Source organism: Colossoma macropomum, unplaced genomic scaffold (genome assembly GCF_904425465.1).
Source record: "Colossoma macropomum unplaced genomic scaffold, Colossoma_macropomum, whole genome shotgun sequence".
Classification (NCBI taxonomy): Eukaryota; Metazoa; Chordata; class Actinopteri; order Characiformes; family Serrasalmidae; genus Colossoma; species Colossoma macropomum.
In genome coordinates, this window is record NW_023494792.1 from 58,924,316 (window position 1) to 58,944,147 (window position 19,832).

At 42.0% G+C, this 19,832-nt stretch overlaps 1 protein-coding gene across 2 annotated transcripts in view; it reads left to right on the forward strand.

The window, feature by feature from the left end:
- Nucleotides 1–19,625, forward strand: part of exoc4 (exocyst complex component 4) — a 253,715-nt gene extending 234,090 nt beyond the window's left edge. The window contains exon 18 of one of the 2 annotated variants that reach the window (XM_036577676.1): nt 17,208–19,625. In XM_036577676.1, the coding sequence (XP_036433569.1) occupies nt 17,208–17,445 (238 nt within the window). In that variant the 3' untranslated portion in view covers nt 17,446–19,625. The remainder of the gene's footprint in view (nt 1–17,207) is intronic. The other variant, XM_036577677.1, reaches the window with a different exon arrangement.
- The last annotated feature ends 207 nt before the right edge of the window (nt 19,626–19,832 follow it).

Genomic DNA, 19,832 nt, shown 5'->3' on the forward strand with positions numbered 1-19,832 from the left:
ACTGTATGGTAAAGTGTATGAAGCAGTAATGCGCTGCTGTCGGAACAAAACCTTGTATCTCCATTTTTGTTGTTTTTTAGTTTTTGGCATAATTTTAAAATGCCTGTTGCCCTTTACATTGTTTGTAAATTTCATGATTAATATACCAAAATAAACGACCCAAAATGACTTGTGAAAAAGTCTGGTTCCATTGACTTACATTGAAAGTAAAGTATGTTTTTTCCTTCTCCTGTAAAGTTACCATTTTGGAGATACAAGGTTTTGTTCCGACAATAGTGACTGGCTACTGTCACAACAAACTTGCATCACCATTAGGAGCTTTAAGTAATTAAATAGTATTTGTTTTTGTGGGCCTATAGTGAAAATTAAATTATGAATAGTTGTTCATGTTTTTAGCCTCACTGTAAATATAAATAGAAAAGGCTGTTCAGGGAATGCTGACTGTTTTTATACTAAAGCCTCTTTGGGAACTCACATTTCGCAGGCTTCAGATTCTCCACAAGGGGGTGCCATTTACAGCCAAAGAGCTTTATGATGCTATTTAAAATGTGCTTGCAGTTCTGATATTAGTGGCTGTCAGTATTTTATTGTTTTTATGTTGCACAATAGTGAATGGTGCTTTTGTAATTTTGTATTTTTTTTTGTTAGTAAAGGAGAGGTTAGTTAGATTTTTTTAAAAAAGTCTCTCCAGTCAGAGTCCAGTTTTTTGATTTAATTTAATATTAAGTTAGCGCTTCCCATGTAGTCATTGTGATATCCAGCTTTATCGAATATCACACTTCACATCCATCCATATCGTGCAGCCCTACCACAGTTTATTGTCATGACTCAGCGTCCTTATCTCATGTGTTTTTAGTTTGAAGAAGTGAGGGAGTGTCCGTGTTTACTTGCTGGTGTGGTAGCCTGGTTGTAAAGAGCAGAGCAGCTCATTGAGAGAGACAGAAGGATATATGGACTGAAGGCGGCAGAGAGAAACGGAGAGTCACCCGTGAGGAAGAGGGGGAATCATTGGCTGGACTCCCGTTGAATGCTTGCTCTGGGCAACTGGGCCAAGGACACAATAATAACCATCGATTGGAGTTCAGACTGAGCAGAGTTGCAGCACTTAAAGCCCAGCAGCTCCCTGAATGACAAAAGGCTTTGGAAACAGTGACATCTAGTGGTGAGAAGCATGCGTGTACGGCAGAAAAGGGACTGCGGATGATGTGCTCGGAAAGTGAAAAGGTGCAGTAAGCAGATATCGCTGCTTAATTGTGTGCAAACAGTGTAGTGTGTACCGAGATGATTGTGTGAGGGTCTGAAGTCTCGGCCGCGCTGTAATCAATCTGGCATTAAGACGGTTTGTCTTAAAATGACCTTGGACCTGGTGTTGGGTCCCTGAGCTCCAGAGAGAAGGAGAGCTGAAGAGAAACCTTTTGCAGCTACACACACACATACACACACTGCCACCATCTGCTCAGAGCCTCATACAGTCCCAGAGTCCTGTAGGTGTCTCAGTAATGTCTGATCAACGTCACCTGAATCTGGCGGGAGGTGGCGTGTGTGCGTGTGTGTTTTCCATTTTTTCTTCACTCTGCTCTGCTGCTTCTAATTTCCAAGACTGCAGATAGAGGGGAGATAGGATGGATAGATCAAAGATAAAGAAAAAACAGAAGGGATCGATAGGGTGAACTCGGTCACCGCATTTTCTGCATCTCTCTCGCAGCCCATCAGTGCATTTGTGCATGCACAAACACCCAGAGACAAGCCGACGTGCTCTTATACCTGTAGCTCGTAACGAGAACGTCTGGGGCAGGGGTCGGCAACATGCAGCTCTTTTACTGCCCTGTTGTGGCTCCACAGCAGAATTAGATGTTTAGGTAATAATAAAATAATCCTCCTTTACAGTAAAATAAAGCTCTGCTGATCGTTCAACACAGTTTAACAGTAAATGGTCTTAAACGCTGGAGTTAATGTAGAACTGCTAATTCACCCTTTAACGCTGAAGATCAGCACAGACTGCACCATAGCAACTCAGACAACAATCTCACTTAACCAGTAGCTAACAAAAAGGCAAAGAGAGAGATTTACACGCATAGACTTATTTGTGTTTATATTCACTCCAGCTTGTTTCCTGATACGTTCAATCTGCAACGAGAAACTGTCAAACACTAAAAAGTCATGAAGCTGAAGGTTCTTGTTCAAATTTTCCTGTTCCACCTTAAACAGTGCAGCAGTTACCTTCTGGCGATTTAGGCATCATTTAAGCTGGAACAGGAAAATTCGAACAAGAAGCTGGTGAATGAGAAGCAACTTCAGCCTCGTAAAAAGTCAAATGTTGAGAGACATTTTACAAGAAGCTATTCCACTTTTGTTTCCTGCCAGAGATGCGAGAAAAGCAGCTATAGTTGCGCTAAACCTTAAAGCAGAGCAAAGTAAGTAGTTATTATTATATTTTTTATCCTATACTAGTACATTAGTACATACTGAGACAGATTTACAGCCAAGATTGTAAAATGGATTTAAAATGTTGTGGCTCCCAAGGTGGTTTGATTTTTGTTGAAAGGACAAATTGACTCTTCTTAAAGTTTGGGTTGGCCACTTACTCACTTAACTAATATGTCTGGAATAATAACACCCATTAGGTGTAGGTGTAACATTAATTTTACTTAAATTAACTTCCAAAATCAAGAAATTACTATAAATAAAGAATTACAGTACACACACACATAATCTAAGCTGCTTGTCCTTCTGGGTCAGGGGGGTGCTGGACCCTATCCCAGCAGTCATTGGTTGGAAGGTAGGAAACACCCTGCACAGGTCGCCAGTCCATCACAGGGCAGACACATATGTTCACACAAACACACACCTAGGGGCAATTTAGTATCTTCAGTTCGCCTGACTGCATGTCTTTGGACTGTGGAAGGAAACCCACACAGACACAGGGAGAACATGCAAACTCCACACAGAAAGGACCCTGGTTGCCCGGCCGGGGAATCGAACCCAGGCCCCTCTTGCTGTCAGGTGACCTGACAATGTAACAAGATTTTTTTTCCTTCTTGTGATCAAGCTAATATTGCCATAAGACCACAATCAGTGTTATTATCATTTACAACCTGTCTAGTGTTGATTAGCTACAACAACATAGTGCAGCTCGGTAGCTGCCACCTTAAACCAGAGACTCAATAATATGTATCGTATCTCAAACAGTACAGCTGTCCAATGTTTTTCCTTTACATATTTTGACGAAAACAAATCATATTGAATGTGATGTTCTATAAAGCTGGTCCAACCACTCATCAGTTGTTAGAAAAGATTGTATTTGTGGGCGGAGCACGGATCGGTCGATACGCTTTGTACTGTGCTCTACTGAATACTGAAAAAATCCTTTTTTCCTGCTGATCTTTGGACAGCTTGGACACACGGCTATGGAAAGCAACCCCCCCTCCTGTCTGTATTGACATGCGGTGCTGCCCCCGCGGGTGAAGCGAAGGCTGCAGATCAATGAGGAAGAGGAGCGTCTTCTCTATCTCATGCCTCTGCGCCGCATTATCAGCTATTCACTCTCGCCACACTACATTACCATTCTGTTGGTAGCAGCACTTTTTTCCCCTTCTTTTTTCCTGCAGACTTGCCCCTGCGGTGTGAAGAGGAGGAGGGGGGCTCTCTGCTGCTTCTGCTGCCTGGGGGATGCAGGCTTTGGAGGGTTAGTTTGAGGGAACACTCTGCTTTGGGCTTTTGGAGGATGTTTAGCCATGAGGCTGCAAACGTGGGCCGCTGGGGGGGAAGAGAGAATATGATCACAAACGGTGGGCTGAGTGAGGAGAAGTGTGTGATATGGTTGTTGTAAGTGCTGTATCACACTGGCACTGGCTGTGCAGGGATTTAACTATGAAAATGCGGAGGAGGGAAGTTACTGGAATTCAAGTATGACGCATGCAAGATGGTGAGGACTAATTAAAGTTTACCTTGAAAAGTAAAAAAAAAAACAAAAGTTGCAGATACATGTATGAAAGGTTTCTCTTATAACTCTTCTGTAACTCCACAGCTTCACATTTATGTGAGGAATGATTACATTTAGACCTAAATTTCACAAAAATTAACTTCCAGAATGTCTCAGAAATCAAGAAATACCCAAAAAATGTTTTAGAATTTATAAATAGCTTCTGGTGTAAACCTTATAGTATTTCAGTCTACACTGTTTAAGTTTATATAAGCTGACCGGACAAAAAATTGGTCACCTGTGACTGAAACATACCTAATTGCGTGTAATACCTCCAAAAGCACGAATAACAGCTGCGATTCCATTTGGCCTGGACTGGACACGTTTCTGGATGTAGGCAGCATCCATGTTCAGCCAATCTTGCATCAAAGAATTGCGCAGTTCGGCCAGAATTCATGGATGTCTTACTCGCTGTTTCAGGTAGTCCCACAGATTTTGAGGAGGATTCAAAGCTGGGGATTCTGCAAGCCAGTCCAAATGTGTGAATGCTCTTGAATGTGAAGCTCAGTGTCTGCGCTGTGGTCCAGATTTACTGTCACCTCAACCAAAGGACCCATTTCTGCATAGTTAAAAACCCCCAGAACCTCACAGAGCCTCCAGCTACCTTGCACACAGTCCTCACTGAAGGCTTTCTGAGGTCTATGATGAAAACGACGCCGAGCGTCATTCACATTCAGGCAGAAACGGGATTCATCTGACCAGATAACACGTTTCCAGTCATGAACAGTCCATTTTTTGTCTTTTTGCTCTCTGTAACTGGGCAACTTTGTGAGCAGAAGTGAGGAGTGTTCTATCAGAAATTGGTTGTGAAAAACCAGCGTTGACTTCTAGAAGCAATTCTTGGCTTAAGTCTTGAAAGGCTGGCGGTCCCTGTCTGTGAGCTTCGTCTTTAGGCCACAATTCTGACCAGAATTTTTTGTAGACTGGGATTTTTGACCTGTATGACCGTACGCTTCGATACACTTGCAAATTCAGCTACTTCCTTCCCTCTATGGCCTTTGGCAGCCAAATGCAATCACTCTTTTTTGCCAGTCATTAACATCTGCTTTGCGACCAGTTTTCCGCAGATTGAACAAGATACTGCACTGTACCACCTTTTCTCAATCTATGAATCCTGTTGCCCATCCCGCAGGTATTTATAACCCGATCATCCTTGTGCAACGCCACTTGTAGGAGCCTGATGTTACTACCACCTTAAACACATATATATATGAGAGCCTGAGGCTACATTCATGGTGGAGTTGAAGTGTTGACTGTATATATGATATGTATGATATATACACTGGTTGGAGCAACTGTTGCTCTCACTGGATGTCGTTTTCTGTTCTGGTTTATGTTAACCCTGCGTTCACACAATGAAAATAATTATTAATATTAAAAAAATGTGATTGAAATATTTATTTTTAAATAAACACATTCTGATGTTTGTACATCCATATAGCTATAACACAGTTTACCACTTTTAAATGGAAAAAAAAATCTTTCTTTAGGGTCAAATTTAGGGTAATAAGACTCGCAATTAACTAGACAAAAGAATGCAGTTAATCACGCTTAATTATTTTAATCGCTTAACTGTCTGATGTTTGTATAATACATGTGGGACGTGTATTCGACCCCACATGCCTGCTGTCTCTACATTGCTCTGTTACCTGTCTGTCCTGCCTGCTGGCTGTGGTTAGATATTGCCCAGCCAGGTAAAACCTGCAGTTGTATGACTGGCGGCAGGGGGCAGAGGGCAGAGGTCACAGCTCCCAGAAACGTCTGTCTGGCAAATGTGCCTGAGGAGCCTTCCGGAAAACAGCGTTTAGCTGCCGTGTCAGGGTGATGGCCCAGTCTGTTTACACACCACAGCTCCCCAGCACACCTGATAACTACAAAACGGAACAGCAGCTGTGCCTGACAGCATGGTGATGTGTGTGTACTTGTGTGCCCGCCTGCACGCGTGTGTGTTTTGAGGCAAGGTTTTCATGGCTGTGTATTTTCTTCCCTTGTCTTCGCTTCACGGTGATGTCAAAGAAAACAGGCTGAAAGACTTCTTTTCTCTGTTTTCAATCCTTCCAGTTCCAGCTGTGGCACTAGACTAATGCCTAAACCTGACGCATCACATTCCAGCATCTGCGTCACTCTTCTGTGTCTTTAAATGTACGAGTAAGCAACACTCAAACATTAATGAGGATAATGCCTTCATTTTATTTGACCAGGGGTGCCCAACCATTTGCATACAACTGTCTATTTTATAGATGACTGTATGGCTGTATGTATTTTCTCATAGCATCCTAATAAAAAATGAAATTGGAGTTATTTTGAAGGCACTACAAATTCCAACAGTGCACTCAAAGAGAGACAGAGTAACCACTGTAGATCACAACCTTGTACCACCATGCAGAGGAAGTGAGACAGAGAAACTTTAGCCACGTTTTCAATGAGAATGAGTCTCTTGTCTCTCTGATGGAACACAAATGCAGCAGCTTTGTACAGGTAAAAACAAAGACCTGAATGTGTTCACTGCCTTAAGCTCATCACACAGCAAAACCACTGAACGGTAACGGTTGCTGTAATCATGGCCTGAGGCCTTATTCACGCATACTGCTTCTGTGTGGCGTGAGTGACGCCCAGAATGAGCACTACAGCTCAAACGAGCTGGCCTTTCATGCATACAGAGTTTGTGCTGCAGAGCGGAGCAGGAAGAAAGTTATACAGACATTCCTGTTTCCAGATGGACAAATGGTCACGTCAGTCACTCTGTTCAATAATAATAAATAAATAAATATAATTTATGAATGTACACGGTATGTTTGTTTGTCCTCGACAGCGTTCTGACTTGTGATTAGGCAAAGTTTTTAAACCTGGTGGACCAACTGGGAAATCAGTCTGCAGCACGGAATGTTTAACTAGTATTTCATCATGAATTAAATGTAAAATAAAATAGCATTTTTACATTTGTATATGGTATTCTATTTAATTTTCAGATTTCCATTGCATTTTTTTTTCAGTAAAAATTCGGCATGCTGTCTATTCTCTAAATACTGCGCCGCTTTAGTGTGGTGTCTGGGACGCTCTGCTGCTTCGCTGGCACAGCTAGTCTGAAAGCGTTGACCAGGTAACATGGGCGCCACAGTATGTGTGAATCGAGTTAAGTGTGTAGCCTAGTCATGTTTCTTACTTTTCCCTCTTCCCCTGCACTTTTCTAAATGTTATGTTACGAATAAGGCCAGACACATACTTCACACAAGTATGAGAATGCAAACGCAGTGTTACAGCAAGGAGTGCTATAGCGACGGCTCCAGTCCTGCAACCCCTGCACTGCATAACTGTGGTTTCCCTGGTTGAAATACCTGATATTATTGTCTAATTAATCCCTTATGAGCTGAACGAGGTGAACAGCAGAGAGAAACACTAAACTGTACAGTGCAGCGGCTCCAAGCCTGGAGTCTAAAACACTGAATTAAAGGTCTGTGTGTCTCTCGTCATTCTCAGCTTCTGTCGCATATTACAGGTGAATCGTTCACAAAGCCCTGCAAATTGAAGGCATCGCGCAGCACAGTTACTCCCTGATTCCTCCTCCAGTGTGACGTCACACAAAATGCAAGAATGCTAATACTAATCCATTGCAAACTGTCATACACTGTCAGGAGCCAGGCCTATTAGAGATTCCCCAACATCTCTACACACTTAGAGGCTGATTTAGGTGTTGAGGTGATAGTTGGTGGTTATACGCTTCTGTTATTTGTTAGCTACATTAGTCTTGTAGCTCCAGTGCAAAACTGTGAGATGCAAATTTTTCACCGAGCTCAAATGCTGCACTTCACAGGAAATTTATAGCTGTCATGCTGAAGAAAGCTAAACGGCGAATTTTCCTATTAATGGGACGGCGGACCGAGCAGAGTGTGGCAGCGCACGGGAAACTTGCATTGCGTTTGTTACCGTGGTGACAAGCCTGCGCGTTCTGCTTGATGGAGACGATCATTCAGAGCATCTCTCTCTCCCTCTCTCTCTCTCTTCTCATCCTCTTCCGTCATCCCTCCCTCCCTCCTTCTTGGCCGTTAAATAATGTGTTGTTGAGAATGCGCTGACAGAAGCAGCCCTTAATGGTTTTAATATTGTACACGCTGGAAATTAGAGGAAATGAATTGTGCTGATTCCAGTTTTTTTCCCTCTCTCTCTTTCTCTCTCGTTCCCTGTTCGCTCCTTTCACGCCAGCATACATCTCCCCGCGTCCTCCGCCGCATGCGTCATAAATTTGCTTAATACCCTCTGTATACAGGACTGCACACAGAGACACGGGCTAATTAAAACTTAATGGCACACAGAGAACGCACGCAGGTGTCAGGCCGGTGGAGGACAAAGTGTGTGTGTGTGTGTGTGTGTGTGTGTGTGTGTGTGTGTGTGCGCTTGAGACAGTGCATTTGGGTGTGAATGCAGCTTAAGTTGTTCATTATCTTCTCTAATGGGAAGTAGTAGGGTGGATGGGGTGGTGGGTGGGGGCCAAAAAGCCACCGAGATTGAATGTGATTCACAACTCGCTGCTGTTTTGGTAAATGGTTTTAAAGTGCTGGGGAAATGAAGTGTGTTCATGTTGGCAGGGAGCTCCACCCGTCACTAACCAGCACACACATACATGTGTAACGTTTTAAAAGAGTTTTAACCCTAATTAGTTCTCATCATCTGTGCAGGACTGGCCTGATCAGCACATTACAGGCTCTTTTTCTGAGCAAGTACTCGAATAATCTCTGTCCTGCAGCTACTGCAGTTACACTGGTGCTAAAATCCACTGTCCACTTCAGATATATAAGAGAAATGTGTGTTTATTCTCATCATCCTACACCCGTTGGATCCTTCATTAATATGGAAAAGAAGGACACATTTCTCAGCCGCATATGAAGGAGTCTTCGAAATGGGACAGTCTAGTCGCGCCGCTGTGACGCAGTCGGCCTTCAAATGCAGCCTCTGAAGGATGCAGCCCCTGAATTGGGACACAGCCTATGTCTAATTCAGTCTGTTTTTCTCTAAGTATCAACATAGGCTTCTGTTTCTAGCACTGTCTGAGCTCAGGAGCAGCTTTTACTCTAAACTGTTTGTACTAGCCAAGATACTTTCTCTGAGTTGACAATAAAGCACTTTTGCAAGTCGCTCTGAATAAGAGTTTCTGCTAAATGCTGTAAATGTAAGTGAAAGAAAAGTGGCTGTTAATATACTGAAAATGTGCAGTTTGTTGTGCTCTGAGGCGAGGTGACGTGATATTAGTGTTTCTTTTTTAATATTTTCAGTATATTAACAACCACTTTTCTATCAAAAGGCTTTTGCTAATAAATTTTATTATAGGCTACAGTTGTTGTGGCTTGAAATAGATGAACCTTCTGAACATTAAATAGAGAACCGAGTGCCAGCATAATGAACAAATACTGAGTATTCACAGTATTCAGGCCAGCTCTGCATCTGTGTTATGTCTATTTTACGCTGTTACTCTTTCAGTAATGTGTGAATTCTATTCTCGCCCCTAGCTTGACACACTTTGTACGAAGTTGCGGCATGCGGACTGGACAGGTCTAGTGCATTAACACTTTGGTATCAGAGGGGTTACCAGGACACGGAACAGCCAAAGAGATTATAAATGGTGGTGTTTTTTTCCTGTGTCAGAGATGAATGGAGGTTAATGGAGCTGCCCAATCTCTGTCCTGCAGCTACTGCAGTTCCACTGATGCTAAAATCCACTATCCACTTCAGATACAGGAAAGGAAGAGCCCTGTTTGCATGTGCTTATACTCATTATCCTACAAACACAGCATCCACATCTACAGTTGTATGCAAAAGGTTGAACACCCCTGCTCAGATCACGTTTTTTGGTTTTCTAAGTGAAAATAAGTGAACCCAACCTCTACAGAGAAATTAAACATGACATTTTTTGCCAATTTTGGTGTATAGTTTCTGAATGTGCCATAGCTTTTTATGTTATGGCACATTTTATGTTTTCCCATATTGTGTTAGATTCAGCAAATAAACAGCAGTTGTGCATAAAAATGTACAGAAGTGTGTTCACGTATTTTCAATCAGCAAAACATGTTTACTAAATTTCCAAAATTTAGTAAAGACATCTTTTCTCTCGCTTGCAGAAACAGGATGGCACCTTATAAGCTTCAGAATCTCAACTTACAGGTTTCAAGGAGTGTTAGGCTGTGTTAGGCAGGTAAAAGTGGCCCAAATCTGCCACTTACGCAGTTTTCACGATGATTCTGACATTCATCAATGTTTTCTAATTTGAGATCTGTTCTTAGAACAGAATCTACACACATTCAAGAGCACAAAGGTGAGAACAGTTCTGTGGTTTAAGAACACGTCATGAATCTGACGTCGACTTTTTCATAAGAACTTTCTCAAGAACACATTTATGAAGAAACTTAAGCTGGCATTACGCTACATTACTGTTACTCTGATTTTAGCCCTGATTCTCAGTCTGGCCGAGTCGGAGTTGGTCGGCTCTAGTCTGCAGATGTTTGGGTCAGTCAGAGTCAACAGTTGGAGAGAGAGTCGAGTCGTGTGTGAGGAGCGCAGACTCAGATTTTTGGCCTCCTGGTCACGTTTCAGACCAGTCAGAGGTTATCAAACGTTTTTTTATTTATTTTTTTATTTATTTTTTATTGTAATCTGGTCAACGACTTAGTATGAACAGACTCCTCCAACAGCCAATGAAAACTGAGAGCACAAAAGAAGAAAATGCAGCAGGTATCGTGTGGAGCGAATCTTTTTAATGAGCTAAGTTTAAGGCACAATCGAGTTTATGTACATTTAAAACTCTAAAAAACACCAACTGATCACGTTTTTAAATCCATGATCCTCACTTAAACATGTTTACCTGCTGCTTCTTTACTCTGTCAGTGCAAACGACAGAGAAAACAGCAGCAGCTCCATGTTTGTTTACTTGCGTCTCCTAGTAATGATTCGGTTCGGTTCAGCAGCAGCTCAAAAGTTCAGTAGTGTGTGATCCTTAATCATTTAGTGTGTGATATTTCAGTTGCCCAAAAAATCAGCAGAAACCAGTCTGATAGTGTGAGACGCCCAGTGAACCCAAGGCTTTAGGAAGATATTGGTGAATGACGCCCAACGACCCTGACAGTTCAGTTCGGATCTTGACCGCTGTCATTTGTGGTACTGAAATCTGCTACGAATCTGCCTTCTGGCAATGCGACCTCTGTCTGAGCAGCCTATTCGAAGATCATGCAATGTTTATGTCAGTCTAATTCAGTCTTTTTTATAATTTCACAAGTGCAGGAACAGACACATTACACATTCATTATCAAAACGTCTGTTACTATGGTTACGCTTTTGTTTTGGAAGATGAGCGAAACAAGCAGTGTAAACAAATAAGCACAGCGCTTTGGAATGAGAGAAATCAAACTTAACAGCTTTTCTAAATCTGAAAAGTTTACTTTTTTGGAAAAAAAAAACCAAAAACACTGTATATCAGAGTTTGTGCCACTTTCCTAGCGTTAATTTTTGTGGCAGGTCATCAAAAGAAACTGAGCATCTCTGTTTGATAAACTTCTGCAATTAAAGCATTAAAGCAAACATAAGATCACACTGTTTTACTCTTTTCTGTGAACTTTGTGCAGCTTGGTGGTTTTAGTGTTTGCTCATCAGGGGTGCAGCTCGCACATTCATTTTGATGCCGTGTGAAAGGAGTCAGTTGATCGTAAGGAAAGGTAGAAGGTAGAGGACGGCTGTGTTTATTGGATGAGCTTGCTGGGTGGATTTAGGGCTGAAAGATTCATCGTTTTTATATCACAGTCACAGTTTGAATGAGTGCAATACTCAGCTTTAATTACAGCCTACGTTCTCAACAATGTCGTCTTAAGTTTTAAGTGGGGAAATTTAACCTAATAACACAGAGACTGTGAGCTGCCTGTAAATGAGCTCAGTCAGGAGCGACTAAACGCTCACATGCTGTTTACATGACAACACACAAAATAGTGCATTTCCTGAAGAAAGCGCAGAGTGATTGCGCAGCTTAAGCGATTTGAGAACGGTTGCTAAGGTGTTGCGAAGCAGTTGCTATGGAATTTTATATGGTTGCTAGGATGCTGATATGTAGTTGCTGTAAAATTCCAGGTGGTTGCCGAGGTGATGCTCAGTGGTTGCTATAGTATCCCAGTTGGTTGCTAGGATGTTGCTAGACGGTTTCTATAGTATCCCAGGTGGTTGCTAGGATGTTGCTAGATGGTTTCTATAGTATCCCAGGTGGTTGCTAGGATGTTGCTCGAAGGTTGCTGTGGTATCCAAGGTAGTTGCTAAGACGTTGGTAGGTGGTTGCTGTGTTATCACAAGTGATAGCTAAGGTGTTGTTAGCTGATTGCTATGATATCCCAGGCAGTTGCTAAGGTGTTGCAAGGCAGTTGTTATGGTATCCCAGGTGGTTGCTGTGGTGTTGCTAGGCAGTTTTTATGGTATCCCAGGTGGTTGCTGTGGAGCTGCAAGGCGGTTGCTATGGTATCCCAGGTGGTTGCTAAATTGTTGCTAGGCAGTTGCCATAGTGTACGTGGTGTTTATTTAGTCATTGATGCTTCAAGCACACCATTCCCGATCAGGCCCAACATTCGGAAATTGGGATGGTGTGGATATCTGGAACACCGCGGGGCAAGTTAGCGGACAACAGTCTAGAAGAAGAAGAAGAATCAGAAAACAACAGCAATGCACAGTCACTAATAATGGTTGGAGAAATTGCAATTAGGTATTCTGCCCAAATCGTTTGCCCTTTAGGTCAACTGGTATTCTTTTCATGTGTGTAGGTCAGTTCAGGAGTGTAATCTGTTAAGACTGATGCTGGACATAGAACACATTAAAATGTAGTTAATGTAAACAAACAAACAAAACACTTTGCCTACTTTTACCTGCATTTCGAATGTAACCTTAGATTTTTTGTTTTCAGTGTTTGTATATATATATATATATATATATGTATATATATATGCAATGTGTGAGTGTATGTGCGTTTCCCCCCCACAGTAAAGTTAGTGTCTCCTTCCAGTTTGTACAACACCCTAACCTTGTTAGTCTTGCAGATGCAGTCAGCGACAGTGCCCTGAGAGCATAATGCAGTAAGGCATGGCTGGCCAGAACTCCTCTACTGTCTTTTGCACCGCTCCCTTCAGTCTGTGACCCCTATTCAGGGTGAACAAAAGAGGGATTTATTATGAAAGAAGGGGATTTGCACTATGCTAATTCTTTTTACCCAAGGACATTTCTGAATAGAGAAAATAGGCAGCCACCAGAGCTCTCTCTGAAAATCCACAATAACATACATGATTTACTGCAATCTGTTGCCCTCAGGATCCTTTCATTTCTTCTTCAGTATCCAGCGCGGCCTGCAACAGGCTGTGTAGGCCCAATGCACGGACCCTATTACAATAGATGAATAATCAACAGACAGCCCTTTCCCCCCCTCTGCGATGAGTAATGTCCTTGGAACAGAAGAGAAAATACTTTTGCATTGTTAGCTAGCACACATTACAGATCTTTTGCCCAGAAGTGCATAATCTATGCATACTTTACATCAGTCAAGACTCTGAGGTGGTGATTTTCTTTGTCTTAGCTATGGGGCTGGACAATTGCTACATATTGCACCTGTGGTACACCTAAAAACTCGTTTATGACTCAGTAATGGGACATGGATTAAAGGTGCCAATTGAACCTTTTTTTTTTTATTCAGTCCATTTTGACAGGTGTGAACACTCCATACCCGGATCTGCACCACAGAACTGGACCATGGTTCCAAGCGAATTCTGGTTCAGTTTGCTTTTGATGGGAACGCATGTTTATGTTGGTCCATACCAAATGAGAGATTTGAGCCAGAGCTTGGTTTTCAGCACAAGACCATGCTATACTCTCCACATAATCTGCCTGTTTTTACATTGGACTCTTTAAAGATACTCATATCGAGCTGCTGCTAATAACAGATTACAAACAGTAGTAAAACATTAGATTTTGTCACATGGAAAGAGAGTATTTTTGATTGGGCCAGACATCAGCGAGCTGTTTGGATGAATTCAAAATAATGTGTAGTTAAACCAGTCAGTCATAGAGAAGTAATCAAATGCGTGCATTGCTGTGAGTCGCCCTCGAAAATCGAACTCGATTTTAGTTCTCAAATACAAATTCAACACTATGCTGATGAAGATATGATGACAGCAGTAGATAATTACACATCCTCAGAAGACGCGTCCTTAACCAAGTATTGACTGAGCTCTCTTTAAATGTGTGAAGGGGGCCAAAGCACAACCTGCCTTACAAAATGCTTCTGCAATTGAGTGCAATTACACATTTCCACCAGAGAGGTCTCCAAATCCCCAAATTTGATCTTTGAGCCATTTATCAGTGATGTAAGTGAGAAATAGATCTGGATTTTATTCTGATAGGCTAGTGAAATCATATGCAATTGGTCATTTGATGGAGGCAAATGTGAAAGTAACATAGCATTTGTATCCCCACCAAATTTCTGACCAATCAAAAACGTATTGTATAATTTGTTGCAGTTCAACCATTGAACCAAATGAAAAACGTCACAAAAACCCAAACTCTACTGTGTACTTGTGTAACTGCTTAATATTGGCCTGCATTAAAATAGTTCACTTTTGTTTACATGAATCATCAAAGTAAACACTCTTCTAAAACTGATGCTCTCAGTGTTTAATCAGTAAATCACACTGTGATTGGTTAGAGGTGTTATGTGCATGTTACAGCCAACAGTATTCGCAAAGCCCAGTATTGCGATAACAACTAACAGGTGATATATTGTGCAGCCCCGGCCTACTTAGCGAGCATCTCCACAGCTTTGTCACCGAGCAAACTCTTGCGATAGCCTCCTGCCTCGACTTTGAAGGTCAAGTTTGGTACATCATAAGGGAGAAAGCTGGAGATTGGGAAGCAGGAGCTAGAGGCTGCATTAAAACGCACTCTGCACCTCATTGAGAGTGCAGTCACAAGCCTGAATACCTGGGAGAGTGTGTCTGCCTGATAGAGGAGTTAGAGAGCGAGAGATTCCTGCTGGCTCAGGTCTTTTCTGTGGGCTTTGCTAGTTCAGAGGGAGCAGCAACATTCTGGGCCAGAGAGAGAAAGGGAGATGGAGGATGAGGCGGGGGGGGAGGGAGCTGGGGCTTCAGATGAGGAGTTGGCGCTGTTCGCTCTGATGGGGCGCGGGACATCCTTAATACCGAGCCTTTATCGCAGCGGCTGCGATTGTGCTTCTGCTGTGGCAAAAATAGAAGTCGTAAAATTGTGTTTCTGGTGATGTACGAGCACAAGCATGTCACGAATGTTTACACTGACTTCTGAGACTAAGATGTTATGGATTTATTATGGTGTACAATGTTGTGCAAAAGTCTTGGCACCTGAGAAAAGTTGTAAGCCAGAAAGTGTTTATTTGCTCAGAAAAACACAAATATTACAACAAATTCAAACAATATTAACACAGTATGTGGTGATTTTATGTACGTCAGTGTCTTCCCTTAACCATTTCCAGACCTTCTTGAGGAAGCCCAATGTAGTTATCTTCCCTTACTAGGTTTCAGACCATAGCTCACAAGATATAAGAAAAAATAAGTACATTCTTGTTGCCTAATTCTCCTAATTTTACAAGTGAAAACACCCTTATGGTCACGATACATGTTTTAAAAATGTGCTTAGGTACCTAAGACATTTGCACAGCACTATTATACTATTATAACTCTTCTTTTTTGCCCAGGAAGAATCCAAGTAAGCTAAAGGAAGACTAATATAATCTAAAACGTGTCATCATGTACCTAGCAGCTGAGGTAATATCTGAACATAGTGAGAGAGTAAGTGAGAGAGAGGCTAAAATGCCGCATATTTTGTTCTTGAATCGCTGTTATGCAGCACTTCTGCCATCTAACTGCAAAGTACATGAAATACGGCTTTGATATATGAGAACAGAGCTCTATTTGGAAGGGGGGGGCTAAAGGATGACACCCCCAACTAAGGGGAAAAATTATCCACTTTTCCAGAACTGCCATCCTGCTGTTGTTGTTAACATAAAGCCTTATGTTCCAAATATTATCAGTGGCAATTTTTGTGGATAGTTTATTTTAGGAGAAATAAAACTCTGGTTTGGGAGCCAACATGTCAAGAGGAACCAGTAAATTATCTAGCGTTGCATATAGTGAGCAGCACTGAGTATCCAAGGCCTTACAGTTGTCGTGAGGTAGCTGTGCTTTTTGCCACAAATCGCAAAAACTAGAACAAACAGAAATGTTTGCTGCTTGTTCATAGTTCACAGTAGAGAAGCCTATATGTGAAGTGTGTATGAAAGTTCCTGGTATTATCTCCTTTAAACACGTTCAGTTCTGTTACTTTAGAAATAACTGTGATGTTCTCCCAGCTGAATCAGTTGAAGTTAAAATCAGTGTAGTTAGACTATCATTCAGTTCAGTGTTAAACTCTTACTGAATTTGTGAAAAACAATCCTGGAAGTTTAAGGTCTTTAGCAGGTCAGGGGTAAGTTTTGAAATCTTTTGTCAATTGAAACCAAGGGGCTCAAACCTGGGGGGCCACTAGCCAGGTGGTCTTCTCCAAAGGAGGCTATTTAAAAAAAAATGGAGGGAAAAACCCATTTAAGCCCATCTTAGCCAGTGTGTGTTTATTAGCAGTTCTCCACTTTTTTAGATTTTTACTTTCCTACATCAGTTGAGCCCGGCAGCTGCTCTTTACATTGTGTGACAATTTCATGGTAAATGGATCAGTAAAAATGCTCCAGAATTGCTTGGAATAGAATCACTTTACAGCAACTTACAGTGAAAGTAAAGAACATTTTTGGCCTCTCCTGTAAACTTACCATTTTGGAGAGCGACAATACAGTAAACTTTCACATCAGCGAAGGCAGATTTATTTATTGGTGTAATGTAGAATATTGTCTAAGTTCGTTGTAGCTAAATTACAGCCATGCTGCTCAGTCTGCAGCGTCCTTGCTGTGTCAGGTTTTTGTTTGAATGGTTCTTTTGTTTGAATAATTCTAAATACCCTATGTTGGGTAATCAGCCAGTGTCTTATGATCTTGTGGGTGAAGCAGAGCTCCCAGTCAGATGTACATATTTAGTCGAATATAAACAAAATACATATTTGTATTCCAGATTTAAGGATAAATTGTAAAAATGTGACCAGCTGTATGACACTATGGACTCTCTCTCTCTTTCTCTCTCTCTCTTTCTCTCTCTCTCTCTAGGCAGTACTATGAGATGCTGTATAACACGGCTGATGAGCTGCTGAACCTGGTGGTGGATCAGGGCGTGCGATACACAGAGCTGGAGTACATCAACGCTCTCAGCCTGCTGCACCGCAGCCAAACGGGCGTCGGAGACCTGACAGTGCAGAACATGCGTTTACAGCGCCTCAAAGAGATCATCTGCGAGCAGGCAGCCATCAAACAGGCCACCAAGGACAAGAAGATCACCACTGTATAGACCCCCGTCACCTAAACAAAGACACTATACACTAAAGCTGTCCAGTTCTGGTCCTGGAAGGCTGAAGTCCAGCACAGTTTGATGATTTTTCTGCTTAAACATGCCTGCTAACTAAAGTCAGTTGCAAAGGTTGGAACATCTCTGGTGTGAAAGTGAAATAAATTGAATAAATCAAAATTGTGCACTAAAATCTGCAGAGGAATGATCTAAAATCTGCAGATCATGGAAATCGACATTTTCCTCATTTTGTTTCAAATAAGATAATTTGGTAACACTTTACTGTAGGGCAGTGTTCATAAGGCTACATAACACCCACACAAACTTGTTATGACAACTGACATAACCCTTTATAAATGTTTATAAATGCTTAATCCAACAGGTGTCATTCACTATAAAGGTTATATTTGCCACTTTTGATCAAAGCCAAAGCTGTTGACGTCAGTTGGAATAAGCATTAATAAACATTTTTGTAGGGTTATGTCAGTTGTCATGGCAAGTTTGTGTAGGTATTATGTAGCCTTATGAACAGCACCTTACCTTGAAGTGTTACCGATAGTTTGATGTAGTGTGCAAACACTGTTAACGTTTCAAATTGTGTCGTTCCCTCGCTGGACCTTTAAAGGTTCTCCCTGAGGAGGATTTGTAGTCATTGTCACTCAGAAAATCAATAAACAAACATATTTGACCAGGAGTGACCAAACCTTTGCATATGACTGTAACCACTGAGTTTTGTCCGAAGTTTTTGAGCAGGAAATCACCACACTGTGCTGGACGAAGGCCTTCCAATGCAGGAGCTCGACCACCGATGGCCAGCGCGGTCAGTCCACAGTGGTGTCTTGCACAGTCCAGTCAATATTTCAATGTTTTATTACCTTGGCGGATGATGCGCCTTGCCGATTTAAGCTTTGTGCATTTGAATTGCTAATTTGCTTCCCTGTTGTTTATTATTATTTTTTTCAACTTTACAATTTACATGAAGGTGAAGGTTCACTGAGGGACGTTTTTGTGGGCGACACTACTAAAAGAGAGCATTTCAGCTTTGCATACATGCTTTCTACATATATCTCTACTTAACCACAAACGCAGGAGCAACTCTTTAATGAAATAATCCTTCGAGCGAGCCCCGGCCTCACCTTGCGGAATAAGCAGATGGATTCTAGGCGCGTGGCTCAGGGACGCTGTCATCTCATTTTCCTGTAATATAAAACCGTGCTCTCAATTATGGAATGTCCCAGCCCACAGCTTGTGCCCGGAATAACAGATGCCAGATTAGAACGCTGGAATTATTATCAGCCCAATAGAACGGACTCCTTCTGCTTTTGTTGATTTGTTTTGCTCCCTCAGGAAAGGAAATGGGAAATGGCCACGTTTTTTTTTTTTTATCCCTTTCCCTCTTCTCAGCGTCCCTGGTTGCGGTATACTGCGGTCGGCCTTACAGCAGAGGTGAGGATTGATCCTGTACACCTTAACACACTCCGCAGCGTCTGTAGGCCCGCGCATAAACAATAGGAGCTGAGATTCGAGGTCTTATCGGTGGGGAAGTGATCTCCGGCCTCCGACTGCAGCTATTAAAACTTTATTTCGGCTCTTTTTCTTAAGTCCCCCGTGCTGAAGGCGGCAAATCTGTCTCTTATTCACTCACTCACACACAAAACCACAAATCATTCATTCTCTCTGTCCCTTGGTGTTTTTAGTTCATTAACTCTGAAGAAAAGTACTTAACAAGAGAGGGAGAGAGAAAGCCCTGTCGATACACAACGCAGGCGCCAGGCAACAGCGCTCCCCGAAGCCGGCACAACAATCCATCATTGTGACTCGGCGTCAGGAATCAATATCGGCCTCCGGGCCGCCGAAGGTATTAACGCAGAGAAACATCTTTAATATTCCAGCCTAATTTGAATCTCGTGTGTGCGGAGTGAAGAGGTTGTGTGTGCGGAGTGAAGAGGTTGTGCGAACGTTGCAGAAATGTCGCAGAACGCACGGCCTGTGACGGCTGCGGACATGGGGTCTCTCCTAAACTGTCTGCGTGCCTGCCTGAGCACTTGTTAAGCCAGATGCGTTTGACCTAAACATCATGCCTTTAGGTTTATTTCATCAGTGATAAAAAAAAAAGGGAAGAACGCCAGAGGTGCATATCGTCACTGTCCAAAGAAAATCATGTATCTCCATTTTTGTCGATTTTTATTTTTCTATATCATTTCAACACACCAGCTGTCCTTTACGTTGTGTGAAAACTTTATAATGAATGGACCAATAGAAAAGCTCTAAAATCACTTGGAATAAAATCTCTTCACATTAACTTAAACCGATCAGCCATAACATTCTGACCACCTCCTTGTTTCTACACTCATTGTCCATTTTATCAGCTCCACTTACTATATAGGTGC